Source organism: Equus przewalskii, chromosome 1 (genome assembly GCF_037783145.1).
Source record: "Equus przewalskii isolate Varuska chromosome 1, EquPr2, whole genome shotgun sequence".
Taxonomy (NCBI): Eukaryota; Metazoa; Chordata; class Mammalia; order Perissodactyla; family Equidae; genus Equus; species Equus przewalskii.
Genome location: NC_091831.1, coordinates 139,259,346 through 139,276,866, shown reverse-complemented (window position 1 = coordinate 139,276,866; position 17,521 = coordinate 139,259,346). Strand labels below are relative to the sequence as shown.

At 38.0% G+C, this 17,521-nt stretch overlaps 1 protein-coding gene across 4 annotated transcripts in view; it reads right to left on the bottom strand.

Moving 5' to 3' along the window:
• DMXL2 (Dmx like 2) overlaps positions 1-17,521 on the bottom strand; it is a 135,675-nt gene that overhangs the window by 88,423 nt on the left and 29,731 nt on the right. For all 4 annotated transcript variants that reach the window (XM_008513828.2, XM_008513830.2, XM_008513829.2 and 1 more), the window contains exons 4-6: positions 17,383-17,461; positions 16,427-16,562; positions 15,686-15,752 (exon numbers count right to left, since the gene is read on the bottom strand). In XM_008513828.2, coding sequence (XP_008512050.2) covers positions 15,686-15,752; positions 16,427-16,562; positions 17,383-17,461 — 282 coding nt within the window. The remainder of the gene's footprint in view (positions 1-15,685; positions 15,753-16,426; positions 16,563-17,382; positions 17,462-17,521) is intronic.

Sequence of the window (17,521 nt, the reverse complement as noted above, 5' to 3'; positions counted from 1 at the left end):
AATAACAGCATGTTATCGTTTATGCAAAAATCTCAATCTCTAAAAAACAATGAAACTATATATTCCAGTATAGGTCCAAATACTTTCATCTGGACTAGACAAACACTTCTGTTTTTTTCCATGTTGTTACTCATTCTCAATTTATCTGCATAATGTATGTTTCCACTAATGTCTCCTTTATTTGGATATTTGAATTATACAGCAAATCTCTTTAAGAGCTTTGTCTGAGAAAACCACTTAACCATATACTCGTCGCTTTCCTCCAAGTACCTTTTTCACCTTAGCATCATTTTCATGTAACCAAATTTACTGCACAATGTATGGCAGTGGCTTCAGACTACACGTCATAAAAACCTGGAGGTACCTCAGAGCCCCTCAGGAGTCATAAAGGGAAGACAGAGCCTCCACAAGCAGGTGGCATTCTAGGCCCTTCTCCCATCCCCACCTGCCTCCCCCTCAAATGAAGCAGCCCCACTTTCACCTGTTACTGCCTAAAACTCTAAAACCACACAGAATTAAATTAGAAATCATTAATTTAGAAAATGCCCAAATATTTGGAAACTAAACAAAACACTTCTAAATTACAAAGGAAATTTTAAAATATGTTGAACTGAATGAAAATAAAAGCAAAACATCAAAATTTGGGGGCTGCAGGTACATTAGTGATTGGAAGGAAATGCCTATCTTTAAATGCTTACATCAGAAAGGAAGAAAGGTCTCAAATAAATGGTCTCAGCTTCTAGCTGAAGCATCAAGTAGAAGAAGAGCAAAGCGAACCCATGGTAAATAGATATAAGGAAGAAGGAAATCAATGAGATAAAATATACAAAATATAGACAAACAAATGAATCCAAAAGCTAATTTTTGAAAAGATCAATAAAAGATAATTATCTAGAATGATCAAAAATATTTAGAGAGAACACAAATTATCATTATCAAGAATCAAAGACTAGACATGACTACAGATCCTATAAACATTAAAAGAATAATGAGGGAATATTATGAACAATTTTATCCCCATAAATTCAACGATTTAGGTTAAATGGACAAATTCCTTGAAAGACAATTTTTGAAAACTGACAAAGAAAAAGAAAACCTGAATAGCTCTACCTCTATTAAACATGTTGAATCCATAATTTGAAATCTTCTCATCCAAAAAAAACCCCTAAAACTACAACTAAAATTCTAGGCCTAGATGACTTCATGGATGAATTTACCAAACATTTAAGGAAGAAAGAGCACTAATCCTACACAAATTGTTTCAGAAAACTGAGGAAAAGAACTCACTGTATAAGACCAGTATTATTACCCTGCTACCAAAACGAAAGACATAAGAAAACTATAAATTAATATCTGTCAGGAACATGGATTCAAACATCTTTAATAAATTTTTAGCAAACCTAATCCAGCAGTATATTCAGTATATAAGTCATGAACAAGTGGAGTTTATCCTAGCAAAGCAAAGTGGGTTTAACATTTAAAAAATCAATCACTGTAATTCACCATATTAATAGAATGAAAAGAAAACTCATATACTTATCTCAATATACACAGAAAAAGCACTTGACAAAAGTCAACATTAATTCACACACAAAAAAAACTCTCAGCAAACTAGGAATAGAAGGGAACATCCTGAACCAGATCAAGTACGTCTATAATAAACCTACAACTTCTATCATATATAAGACTGAACACTTTCCCCATAAAATTGGGAGCCACAGAAGGATGTCTGTTCTCATCAATTCTATTCAACATTGTACTAGATGTCCTGGTACTTGCAAAAAATTGAGTAAGGAAAAAAATAAAAGGCATATAGATTAGAAAGGAAGAAGTAAAATTGTCTTTTTTAACAAAATCCTAAAGGATCTACCAAAAAGACCTGCTAGAACTGATAAGCAAGGTCATAAGACTAAAGATCAAAATTAAAAAATCAATTCTATTTCTGGGTCAGCCCCCATGGCCTTGTGGGGGTTTCAGTAGCCCGGGTCTGGCTCCCAGGCGTGGACCTACACCACCCAGTGGCCATGCTGTGGCAGCAGCTCACATACAAAATAGAGGAAGACTGGCAACGGATGTTAGCTCATAGTGAATCTTCCTCAGCAAAAAAAGAAAAAAAAATCAATTCTATTTCTATATGTTAGCAATAATTAGAACTGTAACTTGTTCAAATACCTTTTAAATTAGGAAGATAAACTTAACAAATTATGTACAAGATATGTAAACTGAAAACTACAAAACACTGCTAAGAGAAAGACGATCTAAATAGAGAAATATACCACATTCATTGATCCAAAAACCAAATGTTACTGATGTCAATTATTCCCAAACTGATCTATAAAGATTCAATATAAACATAATCAAAATCACAGTAGGCTTTTTTGGAGAAACTGACAAGCTTATTCTAAAATCTGTATGGAAATCAAAGGACCGGATACTACCAGAAATATTTTTAAAGAAAAGAACAAAGTTTTCAGATATAAACTTTATGAACATAAACAGAATTTAAATACACATCTAGCAAGCAAACTGAAAAAAACAATTCTCTGGCTGACGATTTAATCAGGTACGTTTTGTGGTAGGAAAAGGGCTTCTTAAATAAGTAAGACTTGAAGCTCAGATAAAAAGTTAAAATACTCTTAAGCCCAAGAAAAATTTACCATACTTGTAAAAAAAAAATAGATCTCACTAGCAAAAGTGCTCAGTGAACTGAAAGATTAAAAGTCCTGAAGGTAAGCGGATTTGAGCCCCACGGCACCTGGACTGAAACCCTCTGCACGCAGCAGAGGCGGGGGAAAGGCCTTCTGGCGCTAGATCACCCGGTTACCATCTGCTTCACCAAGTCAGACACACTTGGCTTTATTAGCAAAAGCAGAACAGATGGGGGTGGGGGGGAGATGCCAAGATTGCAAAGTTAGTTTCTGTTCTTTTTATCAAGAGGATCTTAATTAGATGTGACGTCTTCTCAAAAACGTGAGGCAATACGCTTTTTAAATCCACGATGCATTTTATTAACCTCCAAAGGATCCTCACTCATAAGGCATTCTTATCTTTCCAAGAGAATTATGAAACACTTAGCTCTTAGGAGAACTGAATATAAGAAGCTTAGGGAAACATGACTAATACAACGCAAAAAAAATACTCAACAATCAATTGCCAAGGCTGTGTGCAATAAAAATTCAAAGAAAGAAGATAGGAGGCATTATGGAGCATACAAACAGAACCGCCTTTGAGGAGCTTAAAATCTAGTTGCCCCACTTAAGAGGACGTGCTCTTTAGTTTTATTACTTAGCTTTGTTTGAAGCTCAAAGGCATCTTTCAGACGCATGAGGGATGAGTTCAAATATTCAGAAGATGTTCAGACAATGAATACTGATCATCTTATATGAGGCATTAACAGTTTTAAAGTACCAAGTGATCCTGTCAAAAGACCATATATCCTGAAATAGTCTCAAAGTTCTGCCAGTTGTGACAGACAGCGGAGGCAAACATCACACTCTGGGTAAGCAAAGGGAGATAATCAGAAACATTAAGAATCTATGAGGGAAATCAACTGTAGAAAGAGAAGAATCTAGAAAATAAACAATATTTTGTTAACTTTTTTAACAGTTCCTTTGTCTCATTTAGGGAGTAGTAGGCATCCTGTAATTTCTATCAATGTACTATTCTTAATTCAACCCCATGATGTGTATTTCAATATACTGCATAAGAACAAATTATTATATTACATTTGATCATGCCCAGATACAGATTTATTAAAGAGCCAAATTTCACTCTGCTCTGAGCAAATGCAATGGCTTTCAGACCATTTCAGACTTAAAAACAAAATTGGTCTATGACATACAGATGGATAATGATGTGCTATCAACTGCCCGTACACGATAGAATGGTCACATGATCCATTCAAACAACAAACGTGTATTGAATGCAGGCACTACCTGAACTGCTGGGGATACAGCTTAGGCAGGGGAAGAGAGAGAGACAATAAACTATATTTCTTAATTGCACAGAGCTTATACTCTAGAAGGCAAGACAACAGTAAATAAGCATAGAAATTATTATTTTAATTATAACTATGATAAGTGTTATAAAGAAGAAGCATACTTTGAGAGAATTTAACTGGGAGATTTGACCTCATCTGAGAGGTCAGAAGTCTCCTTTAAAAAAGTGATATTTAAACTGAGAGTTGAAAGATACATAGAAGATGGCCAGTCAAAGAACAGTTGGGGATGAGCGTGCCCTACAGAAAGAAGAGTGCATACAAGGGCCTGAGGGCGGGAAAGAGTTCGGCAGATTCAAGGCTATGAAAGGCCACAGTGTGGGAGGCACTCAAGTGGGAATGAGCAGAGAGGTAGAGAAGTGCCAGATCACACAGCAGAGCCTCACAGACCACGGTAAGGGCTGTGGTCTTCGCCTTACGAGCAGTAGGAGGCACAAAAGGGTTACAAGCAGGAGAGTGGTAGTTCAGGTGACCCTGGCCACTGGGAGAAGACAGGATTAGATGGTTCTGGACATCCAGTTAAGAGACTACAGCAAGGGTCCAGAGGCAAGAAAATGCTAACTTGGGTAGATGCAGTGGAGAGGCAGGGAAGTGGACTTTACCCCTAAAGACCTCAGCTTCTTTCTGTGATCTCAAAGATCCCTAGGATCTTATGATTCTAAAAGCATTTAAGCGTATACTTTAATTTATGCACAAACAGGTAGGCCTATCCTTTCTACACACATCTAAATTGTTCTCCCTGTGTGTTACAAGTCATTTGACATAATTAACTATTCCCTTCTTCGTGAATTTTTTTTCCTTCTGACTTCTCCAATGTCAGATTCTCCTGGTCTTCCTTGTCTTAGTGGCCTCTCCTTCTCAGCATCGTTTACTGGCTTCTCCCCATCTTTTTCTTCCATTTAAGAAGTTCGAGGATTTTGAGATTTCATCTGAGCCCCATTCTCTTCTCTACCGAACATCTTCTCCCTAATTTCACCAGCCCCATAACTTTAAACACCATCTTTTGGCTAATATATTCAAACTCCATATCTCTAACCCTGACCTCATCAGGAAACTCCTGACACTCTTACCCTATTTGACACCTTAACCTGGATGCACCTCAAACTTTGATCTAGACACCACACTCTAGCTTTCCGTTGTCCTTTAACAAGCCCTGCTAATTGCTATCTCAGAGCATTTGCACTTGCTGCTCCCTTGGCCAAAAATACTCTTTCCTCTAAATATCACAAAGATGTCTCCTTCATATTATTCAGTTCCCAATTTAAAGTTATTTCCCCAGAAAAGCCTCTCTAAAGATCACCCACTCTGACAGACACCAAGTCACATTGGTACCTCCTCCTGCCTTAATTCTCTGGACAGCATTATTAACACATGATGTTTTCCTGTCTTTTCTCACTACAAGTTCAGTTCCATGAAGACAGGAGCCTTGTGTGTCATCTTCATCTCAAGACTGCCAGCACAAAGAACAGTTCGGGACATACGGTGGTATTCAAAAAATATTTGCTAAACATGTAAAGACTGTTCTTCCTCGAAAATGCACTATCAAATACAGAGAGACAAATTTTATATACATATATGTATACACATACATATGTGTGTGTGTGTGTATATATATGAGAGTCTATCATGATGTGAATACAACTACAATAGATTCTCATATGCCTTACAAGTATAGATCGCTAGAATTCTGAAACACATTTCCTTTGACCAGAACTATGATAAAAAGTACATTAGACAGGGGCCTGCCTGGCGGCATAGCAGTTAAGTTCGCACAGTCCACTTCGGCGGCCCAGGGTTCACGGGTATGGATCCCAGGCACGGACCTACACTCTGCTTATCAAGCCATGCTGTGGCAGGTGTCCCACACATAAAATAGAGGAAGACAGGCATGGCTGTTAGCTCAAGGCCAGTCTTCCTCAGCAAAAAGAGGAGGATTGGTGGCAGATGTTAGCTCAGGGCTAATCGTCCTCAAAAAAAAAAAAAGTACATCAGACAATAGATGTGTCAAAGTACACGTTTTTAAGGAAAACTTAAGTGTATACAATACCTACCCATAATCAGAGTGCCATGAATGTTGTTTGAAGGAGGGTAGAAGGAAAACAGCTTCAAGTGACGCATAGCATGCACAACAATCTCTAAGCTGATGTCAGAGCAGTGACTAACAGGAATACTATGACGCTGTGTTCCAGCGTGAATCCAGAGCAGCTCTCCAATCGCTCTGAATTGGTCCTCTATCACATCATCATGGCTTCCCCAACTATGGACTTGTAAATCAAAGGAATGACTAACTTTACTAACCATTCATGAGTATAAGGTAACCCTAAGAAATATGAGCAACAAAAAGAACAAATCTGTGGGTATGGCAGGTTTTTTCATGGTCAAGTTTTAGGAGTAATGGCATGCTAGTTTTTAAAGACCAAGGCTTTAGGGGCCAGCTCCATGGCCAAGTGGTTAAATTCACGCACTCTGCTTTGGTGGCCCATAGTTCGCCAGTTCAGATCCTGGGCGTGGACCTAGCACCATTCATCTAAGCCATGCTGAGGCAGCATCCCACATAGCAGAACCAGAAGGACCCACAACGAAAATATACAACTATGCACTGGGGGGCTTTCAGGAGAATGAAAAATAAAAAATAAATAAAATTTAATAAAGACCAAGGCTTTAAAGGTGACTGCCTAGTGTGAGAGATGAAAGGCAAGAATCACATTATTTTTCAAACTATTTTTCCTGTGACTCTGATAACAGTTTTCCCTTTGTTAACCTTGCTTTTCAGATATTATGGAAAGTTCTTCTTCCATCTCTACAATCTACCCAAAAATATTAAATAGATATTAGGGTTTTTTTATTTGTAGGTGATTGAACGGGCTTATCAAAATTTTCAGCATCTGTTTTTAAAATCTAGTTTATTTAATTTTTTTCGTCTAATTGATTATTTTCATTTATTTTCTCCTGTTTTTCTTTGGCTCCTTACTTTCTGCCTTGCTGAATTGTTTAAGGAGCTCTATTATTTGTAAGGGGGAGGAGAAGGGGAAAGAAGAAGAGGGAGAGAGAGGCAGAGGGAAAAGGAGAATGAAAGGGAGAGGGAGAGGAAGCCCACATGGCAAGGAACAGCAAGCAGCCTCTAGGGCCTGAGGGAGCCCTCCAGCCAACAGCCAGCAAAAGGCCAAGCCCTCAGTCATACAGCTACAGAGAAATAAATTCTGCCAACAACCTGAGTGACCATGGAAGATGATTCTGCCCTAGTCAAGTCTCCAGGTAAGAATTCAGCCCAGCTGACGCCTTTATTGCAGCCTTTAGGGTCCCTGATCAGAGTACTCAGCTAAGCCATGCCCACACACCTAACCCACAGCAGCTGAGATAATAAATGTGTGGCTGTAAGCTGCTAAGTTTGTGGTAATTCAGTATGCAACAACAGAAAACTAATACAGACTCCTTGTGATAAATATTAGGACTAAAATTAAGGCAGGCAAAGGAAATAGAAAGTACAGTGGGAGGTAGGGTGCAATTTCCTTTTTATTTGGGGGGGGTGAAGAAGAGTGGCCCTGAGCTAACATCTGTTGCCAATTTTCCTCTTTTTGCTTGAGGAAGATTGTCACTGAGCTAACATCTGGGCCAGTCTTCCTCTATTTCACGTGGGACGCCGGCACAGCATGGCTTGATGAGCGGTGCGAAGGTCCATGCCAGGGATCTGAACCCACAAACCCCAGGCTGCTGAAGTGGAGCGCACAAACTTAACCATTACACCACCAGGCCAGCCCTTAGGACGCAATTTTAAAAGGTCTGCTTAGGGAGAGCCTCACTGAGACACTGACATTTAAGAAGTTAAAGGGAAAAGCCATGCACGTCTCTGGGGGAAGGAGTTTTCTAGGAAGAGGGAAAAACAAGTACAAAAGCTCTGCTTAGAAAAAACAACAATGAGCACGTGGGCTGGAGTCAAGTCTGCAAGGATGAGAGTAACAGGAGATAAGGTCCAAGGAGTGATGGGGATCTGGTAAGCATGGGGCCTGGAAAGCCATCATAAAGACTTGGGCTTTTACTGAATGAAATGGGAAACCTTATGACAGTTTTGAACAGAGAAGTGACATGATCTGACTAACATTTTAAAAAGATCACTCCAGCTGCTGGTTTGAAAACACATTGTACAGGGGCACAGCAAAAGTTGGGAGAGCAATTAAGAATTTAATACAATAATACAAGTGATAAATGATGGAGACCTCAACCAGATTGTAACAATGGAGGTGGTAAGGAAGGGAGCTGACTGTGGATATATTCTGAAGGTCGAGCCATCATGGGAGTGGCCTGGGGGTGTGGTGAACAGCAGGAGTTCCACTGTAGACAAGTTCACTTGAAGATGTGTATTAGTTATATACATAAGCCTGGAGATGAGGGTAGAGGTACAGGCAAAAGGTACAAATCTGCGTGCATCTGAAGCCATGAGACAGGATGAGCTCATCAAGGGAGTGAGTGTCGCCAAGGGACCTCTCTCTCAGAGGAGAGGTCCAACAAGTAAGGCCTGGGGTACTCCAACATTTCAAAGGAGGAGAGAGAAGGTGATCCCAGCCAACTAAAAAGGGGCAGCCAGGGAGCTAAAACGAAAATCAAGAGAGTGTGCTGTGCCCTGAAAGTAAAGTGAAGAAAGCGTTCAAGGCAGAGGAAGTAACCAACTGTGTTAAATTATGCTAACAGGTTAAGTAAGAAGGAACCACAGGATCCAGCAACAGGAACTCGCTAATGACAGTTTTAGAGGAGCGGTGATGAGCGGGCACAACAGAAAATGAGAAAACCTCAGAGAAAGCAACTATAAGCAACTCTTTCAAGGTGCTATAAGGAGAGCAGGGAAATGTGGCAGACGCTGAGAGAAAAGGTCAAGAGATGGTTTTGTTATTGCTGTTGTCAGTCTGTTTTAGAATGGGCAAAATTATAGCACTTTTGGTATGCTATGCTCTATCAGCAAGCTGTGGCTGCCGTAACAAAATACCGCAGACCAGGTGGCTTAAACAAAGAAACTATCTTCTCACAGGTCTGGAGGCTGAAAGTCTGAGACCAGGGTACCAGCATGGTCAGGTGCTCATGAGAGCTGTCTTCCTGGTTTGCAGACGGCTGCCTTCATGTGGTAGAGAGAGAGCAAGCCCTCTGGTGTTTCTTCTTATAAGGGCACTTCTTATTTCCATGATGAGGGCCACCCCCATGACCTCATCCAACCCTAATTACCTCCCAAAGGCCCCATCTCAAAACACCATCACATTGGGGGTTAGGGCTTCAACACACGAATTTGAGGGGGACACATTCAGTCCATAACATATACTAATGTGATGACCCAGTGGAGAAGAGAAAACTGATTGAGAAGAGAGGAGACAAATGCAATAGCAAGGTCCCTGAGTAAGCAAGAGCAAACGGGATGCAGGACACAAGTGAAGGAAATGGCCTTGTACAAAAGCACAGACAGTTCATCCATGGCAATACAAAGGCAGGCAGTACACACAGGCAGAGATGAAGGGAAGTGAACAGATACAGGTAGGTGGTAGGAGCTTTTCAAAGTTCTCTTCTGATTGCATCTATTTTCTCAGGCAAGAAGCCATGGTAAACAAATGCTGAAGCAGGTGACTGGACTGCCAAAAGGGAATCTACCAACACCCAGTGGCATAGAGCCTCAGTTTTAAACAGCTATATGCAGAGAACGCATAGAGTCCTTGCAAGGTGAGAAGTCAGATCAGAGGCACCTGCATAATGCCAAGAAAACAACTAAGGACTAGCCTTAAATCAAAGAGTGAAATTGAGAAAAAACCTTCTCTTAAAAGGGATATGGTAAGGAAGGGTCCATCTGTACCTGGACTCTGAGTGGAGGAAAAAGACTCTGCTGGGCATTTATAACCACACAACAGGCCTCGCGAGGCCCAAACTCACACTACTGGGCATGGCACAACAACTTCCAAGCTAAGAATTTAGTCTGAGTTCAGCTTGCCCCCAGGCGCCTGGGAGAAGCTATATAAACCTTATCTGGAAGAATGCACACACAACCCAGGCCTCAAAGAAGCCCCACAAATGCATTTGCAATTAATATTGTCTCAGTGAAATATAAAGCTAGCTGATTGTGGTACTTTAAATCCAACCCATCTGGGTTAAAACCCCAGCTCTACCTTCTGACTAGCTCCATATGCTCCGGGAAGTTCTCAAGCTGCAGTTTCCTCCTCTGCAGAATAGGGAGAGCACTGCCTGCCCCACAGGTCTTGTGAAGGCATGGGATCTGGTACTTAACTCTCAATAACTAGTAGCTGCTGTCATAACAGTCCGAGTAGTTATTGTTATAACCACAAATTACTTTAAGTTCTACTTAATAACGCAAAATAAAAGTTGTCACCACCAATAAACTACTCCTGCAGCATCTACCCCCACCCCCTAAATAACTGAACCTGACTCTAATCCATTCTCTGGATAACCCATGGATCAAAGAATGAGTCACAATAAGAATTTGAAAAAGTAATGTCCAGAATAATAATGAAAACAATGCATATCAGAACTTATGGAATTAAAAAAACTTGTGAGATAAAGCTAAGTTTAGAGGGAAATCTTAATATGAAATAGATACACTACAAACAACAAAAAAAAAGGCTGAATGTCCATCTAAAAGAGTTTGGGGGAAAAAAAGTAGAACCACCACCAAACAGGAATTAATGAAACAGAAAGCAAACATACAAGACATAGCTCGACTAAAACAAAATTAGTTCTTTAAAAAGACATCCTATTGATAAATCCTTAGTGAGATGAATCAAGAAAAAAATAGAGAAGGCACAAATAACCAGCATCAAAAATGAAAAACAGGGGCCGGCCCGGTGGCGCAGCGGTTAAGTCCGCACGTTCCGCTTCTCGGCGGCCGGGGTTCGCTGGCCTGGATCCCGGGTGCAGACATGGCACCACTTGGCACGCCATGCTGTGGTAGGCGTCCCACATATAAAGTAGAGGAAGATGGGCACGGATGTTAGCTCAGACCCAGGCTTCCTCAGCAAAAAGAGGAGGACTAGCAGTAGTTAGCTGAGGGCTAATCTTCCTCAAATAAATAAATAAATAAATATGAAATCATCACACATGTATTACAGATATTAAAAAGATGTTTTACACAACTTTATGCCAATAAGTTTGAAAATTTTGATAAAACTGGAAATTTCTAGATAAACATAACCTACCAAAACGGACATAAAAGACAAATATAAAATCTGATTAGCCTTGTAACTATTCAAATAATTGAATCCCACAAAGAAAACTTGGTCCAGATGGCTTTACCAGCAAATATTTAAGAATAAAATTACATCGATCTTGCACAAACTCTTTCATAGAGTAGAAAAAAGGGAACTTTCCAACCCATTTTATGAGGTCAACATGAAACTGATATCAAAATATGTGAAGGACACCATGAAAAAGGAAACATTATTTGCCAAATCTCACTCTAACACATCGATCTCATAAATCCTAAACAAAACATTAGCAAACCAAATCCAGTAAGGATGATACATTACAATCAAGTTCGGATTATTTCAGAAACACAAGGTTTATTTAACACTTGAAAAAAAATCCATGTATTTCATCTTACTAAAAGCGTAAAAAAGAAAAAAATGATAATCTCATTAGAGGCAGAAAAAGTATTTGCAAGATTCAAGACCATTTGTGATTTTTTAAAAAATTCTAGCAAACTACAAATAAGAAGGAAACTTCCTTTATCTGAAAAAGAATATCTATAGTGAATATATACAGTAAACATCATACTTAATAGGGACACTGTGAAAGTATCCTTTTGAAACTGGGAATAAGAAAAAGATGTCTACTCTCATCACTTTTATTCACCACTGTTCTAGACGTCCTAGATACCATAGTAAAAAAAGATATACAACAACTGAGTTAGAAAAGATGAAGTAAAACTCTCATTATTCACAGATAATATAATTATGCACATAGACAATCCAAAAGGATCTACAGAGGACTTATTAAGATTAATGAGTTTAGTAAAATTGCTAGGTATAAATCCAATATACAAAAATTAACTGCATTTCTATATACCAGTAACAATTAGAAAACGAAATTTATATAATGATGCCATTTATAACAACATCAAAAATATAAACTACCTAGGAATGAATCTAACAAAAGATGTTTAGGACCTCTACACAAAAATTATAAAATGTTCCTGAGAGAAGTAAAAAGATCTAAAATAAATGAAGGGCTATGTCATGTTCATAGATGGAAAGACTCAATCATAAAGACATCAATGCTCCCCAAACTGATCTACAGAGTCAATGCAATACCAATCAAAATCACAGGAGGTTTGTTTGTTTGTTTCATAAAATTTATCAAGCTTATTCTAAAACGTATATGGAAATATAAAGGGCCAAGAATAGACAGGACAATCTTAAGGCAGAAAAACAAGACAGGAGAACTTGCTCTAGCAGATAGCAAGACAATGTAAAAGCTACAGCAACTAAGACAGATGGCATTGGTGGAAGGAAAGATCAATGCATTAGAGAAAAGAACCCAGAAACAGACCCACACAAATATGGACATTTGATTTTATGACAAAAGTGGTAATACACAGCAATGGAAAAAGAAGAGGCTTCTCAATAAATTGTGCTGGACAACTGGATATCCACATGGGAAAAATGAAACTTGACCTCTCCCTCAAACCATACCTAAAAATTATTCCACATGGAGTTTAGATCTAAATATGGAAGACAAAAAATAAAGTGCCCAGATTTTAGACCAGAGGTTCTTTGCCCGAGGGCTACTAACCCAAGGGGCCTGTGGATAGAATTCAAGATATAAAAGACATTTTCGATACATCAACTGCACCTTCTCAGGCCTTAGCATTTCAGTGTATCAGTTCCAACTGACAGCATCTACATCTCTTTGCCTGAGGTTTCCTAGAGTTGTTTACAAGTGCTGAGAATCACCGCCCTGCCCTCACTAGCCGTCAACCAACGACTGACGTGTGTGAAGAACACGGCAGAGGGACATGATGCTGTGAGGAACACTGGCTCCCTGAGCTTCCCAGACTTTTAAGCTTGTTAATCACCTGCATGATAACATACCCTTTATTAAGTGACTTCACTTCCCTGCCTCAAATCAAGTATATTTCTTTGTGATCACTGCCCACGTGAATTACTTGCACTTGAATCCTTGTCTTGACGTCTGCTTCTTGAGAAACCAAGAAAACTAAGACCTAGGGTTACCATGAACTTGAGTGGGAAAAAACAATTACTTCTCTATTTTCATAGCTGCTAACTGAAGGAAATGCTAAATTTCAGTTATGAGTATAAGCAATAAACCAAAGTAGTATTACCAGTACATGTGACTATCTCTAACAGAAATCACAGATGTTTTGATATTACATGACAGTTGCTGCAGATATCTCAAAACAATTTTTACACTCCTCATTACTTTGAAATTGTTAGTCTTAGTTTATTACTAACCTGCACACGCTCTTACTCTTCCTGTCCATAACATCATCAACTACGGAGTAACTACCTCTGTGTCAAGTAATTATTCAGCCACAAAAGAGTTCAGGTGAGGGTCCTACAACTAGAGATTAACTCAAAAAGCTTTGTAGTAGAATATAGAAGTTTTCATTCCATATACAACAATTAAATACAATTTAACTTGTGATTTTTAAATGTAATTTTTTGTTAGTAAATGCATTAATACATAATGTACATAATGGCTATCGCAAATTTATTTTTTAATAACTTGAAGCTGCATTTCAATAACTGTATGGTATCATGTTCAAAACTATGAAGAAGTAAAGATTGTATTATTTGGGAATTTATACACATGAAACCATAAAAAAAGGTAATGAAATAAAACACAAAATTCAGGATTCTGGTTGCTGAGTGGGAGAGGAAGGAGGAGATGCAAGCAGGAAGATAAGGAACCCATTAGTTTTATCTTCTTTGTCTCAAATTGGGTAGTGGGTACATGTGCATTTGTTCAATTATTACATGTTACATATGTTCTATATATATTCTTTGATACTTATGCAATATTTTATAATTTAAAAAGAAACATTTTTAGAATAAGAGAAAAAACTCTTGAAAATTAAGAATGAATTAGCAAGACAAAATTTTTCCAAGTTAAAGCTGAAAAATCCCCCAAAATTTAAACAGAAAAATAAAGAGATGGAAAATAGAGGGGAAAAAAAGGTAAATTAGAGAATCAATATAGAAGGACCCACATCTGAATAAGCGGAGATCCAGAAAGACAGAAAAGAGAACATGAAGGGAAGAAAGTAACACAAAAGAAATAGTACAAAATAATCTCCCTGAACCGAAGGACGTGCATTTTCAGACAGAACAAGACCACAGAACGGCCTGCACAAAACCAGTCCACATCCCTTAGAGATACGCACTAAAATAGGTATAGAGGATTGACCCAGCCCACGACACCATCTGGAAATTTCAGAACACCAGGGATAAGGGGGAGATTCGTAAAACCTCTATAAGCTGGAGATGGGGGGAGTGGGGCCATAATGGCATGGTACTGCTCAACTAGCGACACGGGAAGCTGGAAGGTAATAGAACCATGACTTTAAAAATTCTGAGGGAAAATTATTTTCAACCCAATTCTCTGTCCAGCCAAATAAAGCATAAAAAAGCAGACGAAATCACTGTTCAGATTTACAAGGCCTCGAAAATGTTTTTTTCCATTCATCTTTTCTCAGGAACCTACTAGAGGACATCTCCATCAAAACAAGGAAAGAAGAAGATAAATGACGCTAAGAAAGAGGGACTTTAACAAAGGAGGTAGGCAAAGAGACTCTCCTGGGGTTGGTAAAAGAAAATACCCAAACAGCAGCTCTGCTATTTTAGACTTGGAGAGCAACCAAGCCAGATGAGAGCAAAGAGAACACACACTTCCAGGATACCTCGTCTGTGGGATTATACTGAGAGAAGACTCCAAGACTGTCAGAGGTTTGGGGGACGAATTAGGTACTTAGAAAACTAAGCAAATAGTAAAACCAAGTAATTATTAACTCCAAACTAATTATCCCATGAAGAATATTTTATGCAATCTTAACGTGAACAATATATACTGATTTACCCAAATATTATTAAATACCTACATCAGGAAGATAGGAGGAAGGGAAGTGAGTATGCGTATGTGCTAGAAGTGGAGACTGGGTTGGGGACATCGCCTAGAGAACTGAAGTCTCAGCTTCCATGATAGGAAGGCAAGAGATGATACATAAAACAGAAAGAAAAAAAAATCAAGAAATGGGAGCATAAGCAAGTTATGTGGGAACATGGAAGGAAATACCAAAATACAAGGTGACAAATAATTACCTGCAGGACACAGGAATTAAGAGTGGGAAAAGGGAGTGCTTCTTCTCACTGTGGATCCAGTAGTACTATTTTATTTTTTAAATTATGTACATATGCTATTTTTTAAACATAAAAGTTAATCTTTAAAAAACATAAATTTTTTTTACAAAGGTCAAATAAGAATAATGATAATGGCCATTATTTCCCATGTGCCTACCACCTATAGGAAACATACCAGATCTTTTTACAAATACTATCGCTATTCCTCAGGCCAGCTTTCCAGAGTAGGATTATCCGTTTTACAGACAAGAAAACTAAAAATAAGAATGAACAAGGAATATTTTTAATTGTTTTGCTTCTTTTGTTTATGCTTTGTTTGGTCCTTTACCTTTCCAGCAGTGGCAAAATATTCACCATCAGGGGACCATTCCATCAAATGTACAGATACTGAGGTTCTAAAAAAAAAAGTTAAACAGTCAGCATTTTTAAAATCTGGAACACTGTATATATAAATGACCAAAATAAAATTTTCATAACATCATCAGAACAAGAGTGTTTTCACCTCTCTAAAAATAAAATGTTTCACCTCCCTAAAAACACAAATTAATTAATTAAAACTATTCCAAAGTTCACTTCAGGATCCAAAGAAGAATGCAATTAACATGCATAAATGATATCTCCACCTACATGTCCCGCCAACATCCTAAATATAACATGTTAAAAACTGAGCTCATCATCTTCCCTGGCTAATTGGTCCCCTTCACATAGTCCACATTGTTAACGGTACAGCCATCCTTCCACCTGAGTGACAGGCAACTTTCACCACATCTTCCCTCTCCGCCTCCCCATCCATAACTCATCCATTAATGAGTAATTCCTATGTGTCAACCTTGTCAAACCAAGTTCTGCGGTTACTATATGAAAATATTTTTGTCTTTTTTAAAAATAATCAACCGTAGCACAGATTGAAAGATGACATTATAATGAGTTTTAGCTAGAAAAAGTCTACTTTATAGGCTTCTAAATGCAACAGTACCATCAAAAAATAAGGATCATTGTGAAAGGGAACATATTTTAGGAAGCTTTTTTTCCTTAATCAATGAACATAACAACAGAGTTGGACACTAACTTGCACTGCCAGATGCACTTCCAATCATTCAAAACGGGAGGAATTTTATTATCAATTTCTTCTTCCTCTTCCAGAATGTCATCTCCTGGAGGAGCCCACAACTGAATAGAATCAGTTGCCGTCAACAATCTGTTATCTGAAAATTAAAGAATGTTCTGATGAATAAGCAACGATGATCCAGAAAAGAAATGCACATGTGGGCTTCTATTTAGGTCTCTAAACTATTCTGTGAAAAATAAGCAATATCGTCTCTGAAAAACACTTGGGGTATATCCACTTAAAAGTTCTAAGAATCCACTAGACAAGAAAGAGTAGTTCTTGGGGAAGACTTGAGAACAAAAAAGAAAAGCTTACTGGCAAAGAGCTACTGGATATCAGGTAAATCTTTTCAAAACATAACAGCAAAAGTAGAACAATAAAACAAACCCAAAAGACTCTGATACATACAACACAGAATGTTCTCAGCATATAAGACGTAACTAAAGATTAATGAAATTTGTTTTTCTACATGGAATATAAAAATTACCCTCATTAATTATGAATGTAAAAAGGGACAACAGCTTTTATCATTAGAACTTTCTAATTTTTCAAAATTAAAGACAATAATTTCCTGAAATACAAATAAAACAAGATAGGGTTTTTATTAGTCCTGTTTTATTTCTGATTTTGTTTCTTAATAAATACAATAAGAGTAAAGTACAGCACATGTTAAGGAAACAAAACATCACTAATTCTTGAAATAAAACATTCAAAGGCAGAGGGGAAAAATCACAGAATAGTAAAGCGCCGTACAGAGCAGTGTATATACCAAGGGGGAAAAAAGCACTCTTATTAGCTAGCAAAGAGAAAATACACTATGGGTCATTTTCTTATTATGGGAGACTATAGCACATTGTAATTATACACTTAAAACTAGTATTTACTCTTCAAAATTTCTAAATATAATCGCTAAATACCTTGAGGGTCCCATGCTAAATTGTATGTCACAGAACTCAAAAAAAACTGCCCGGTTTTAAGCCACTGACACTTGAGTTGCTGAAACACATAGAGGGAAAGAAAAAAGAAAAAGATATGTTTTAAAATAATATCCACAAA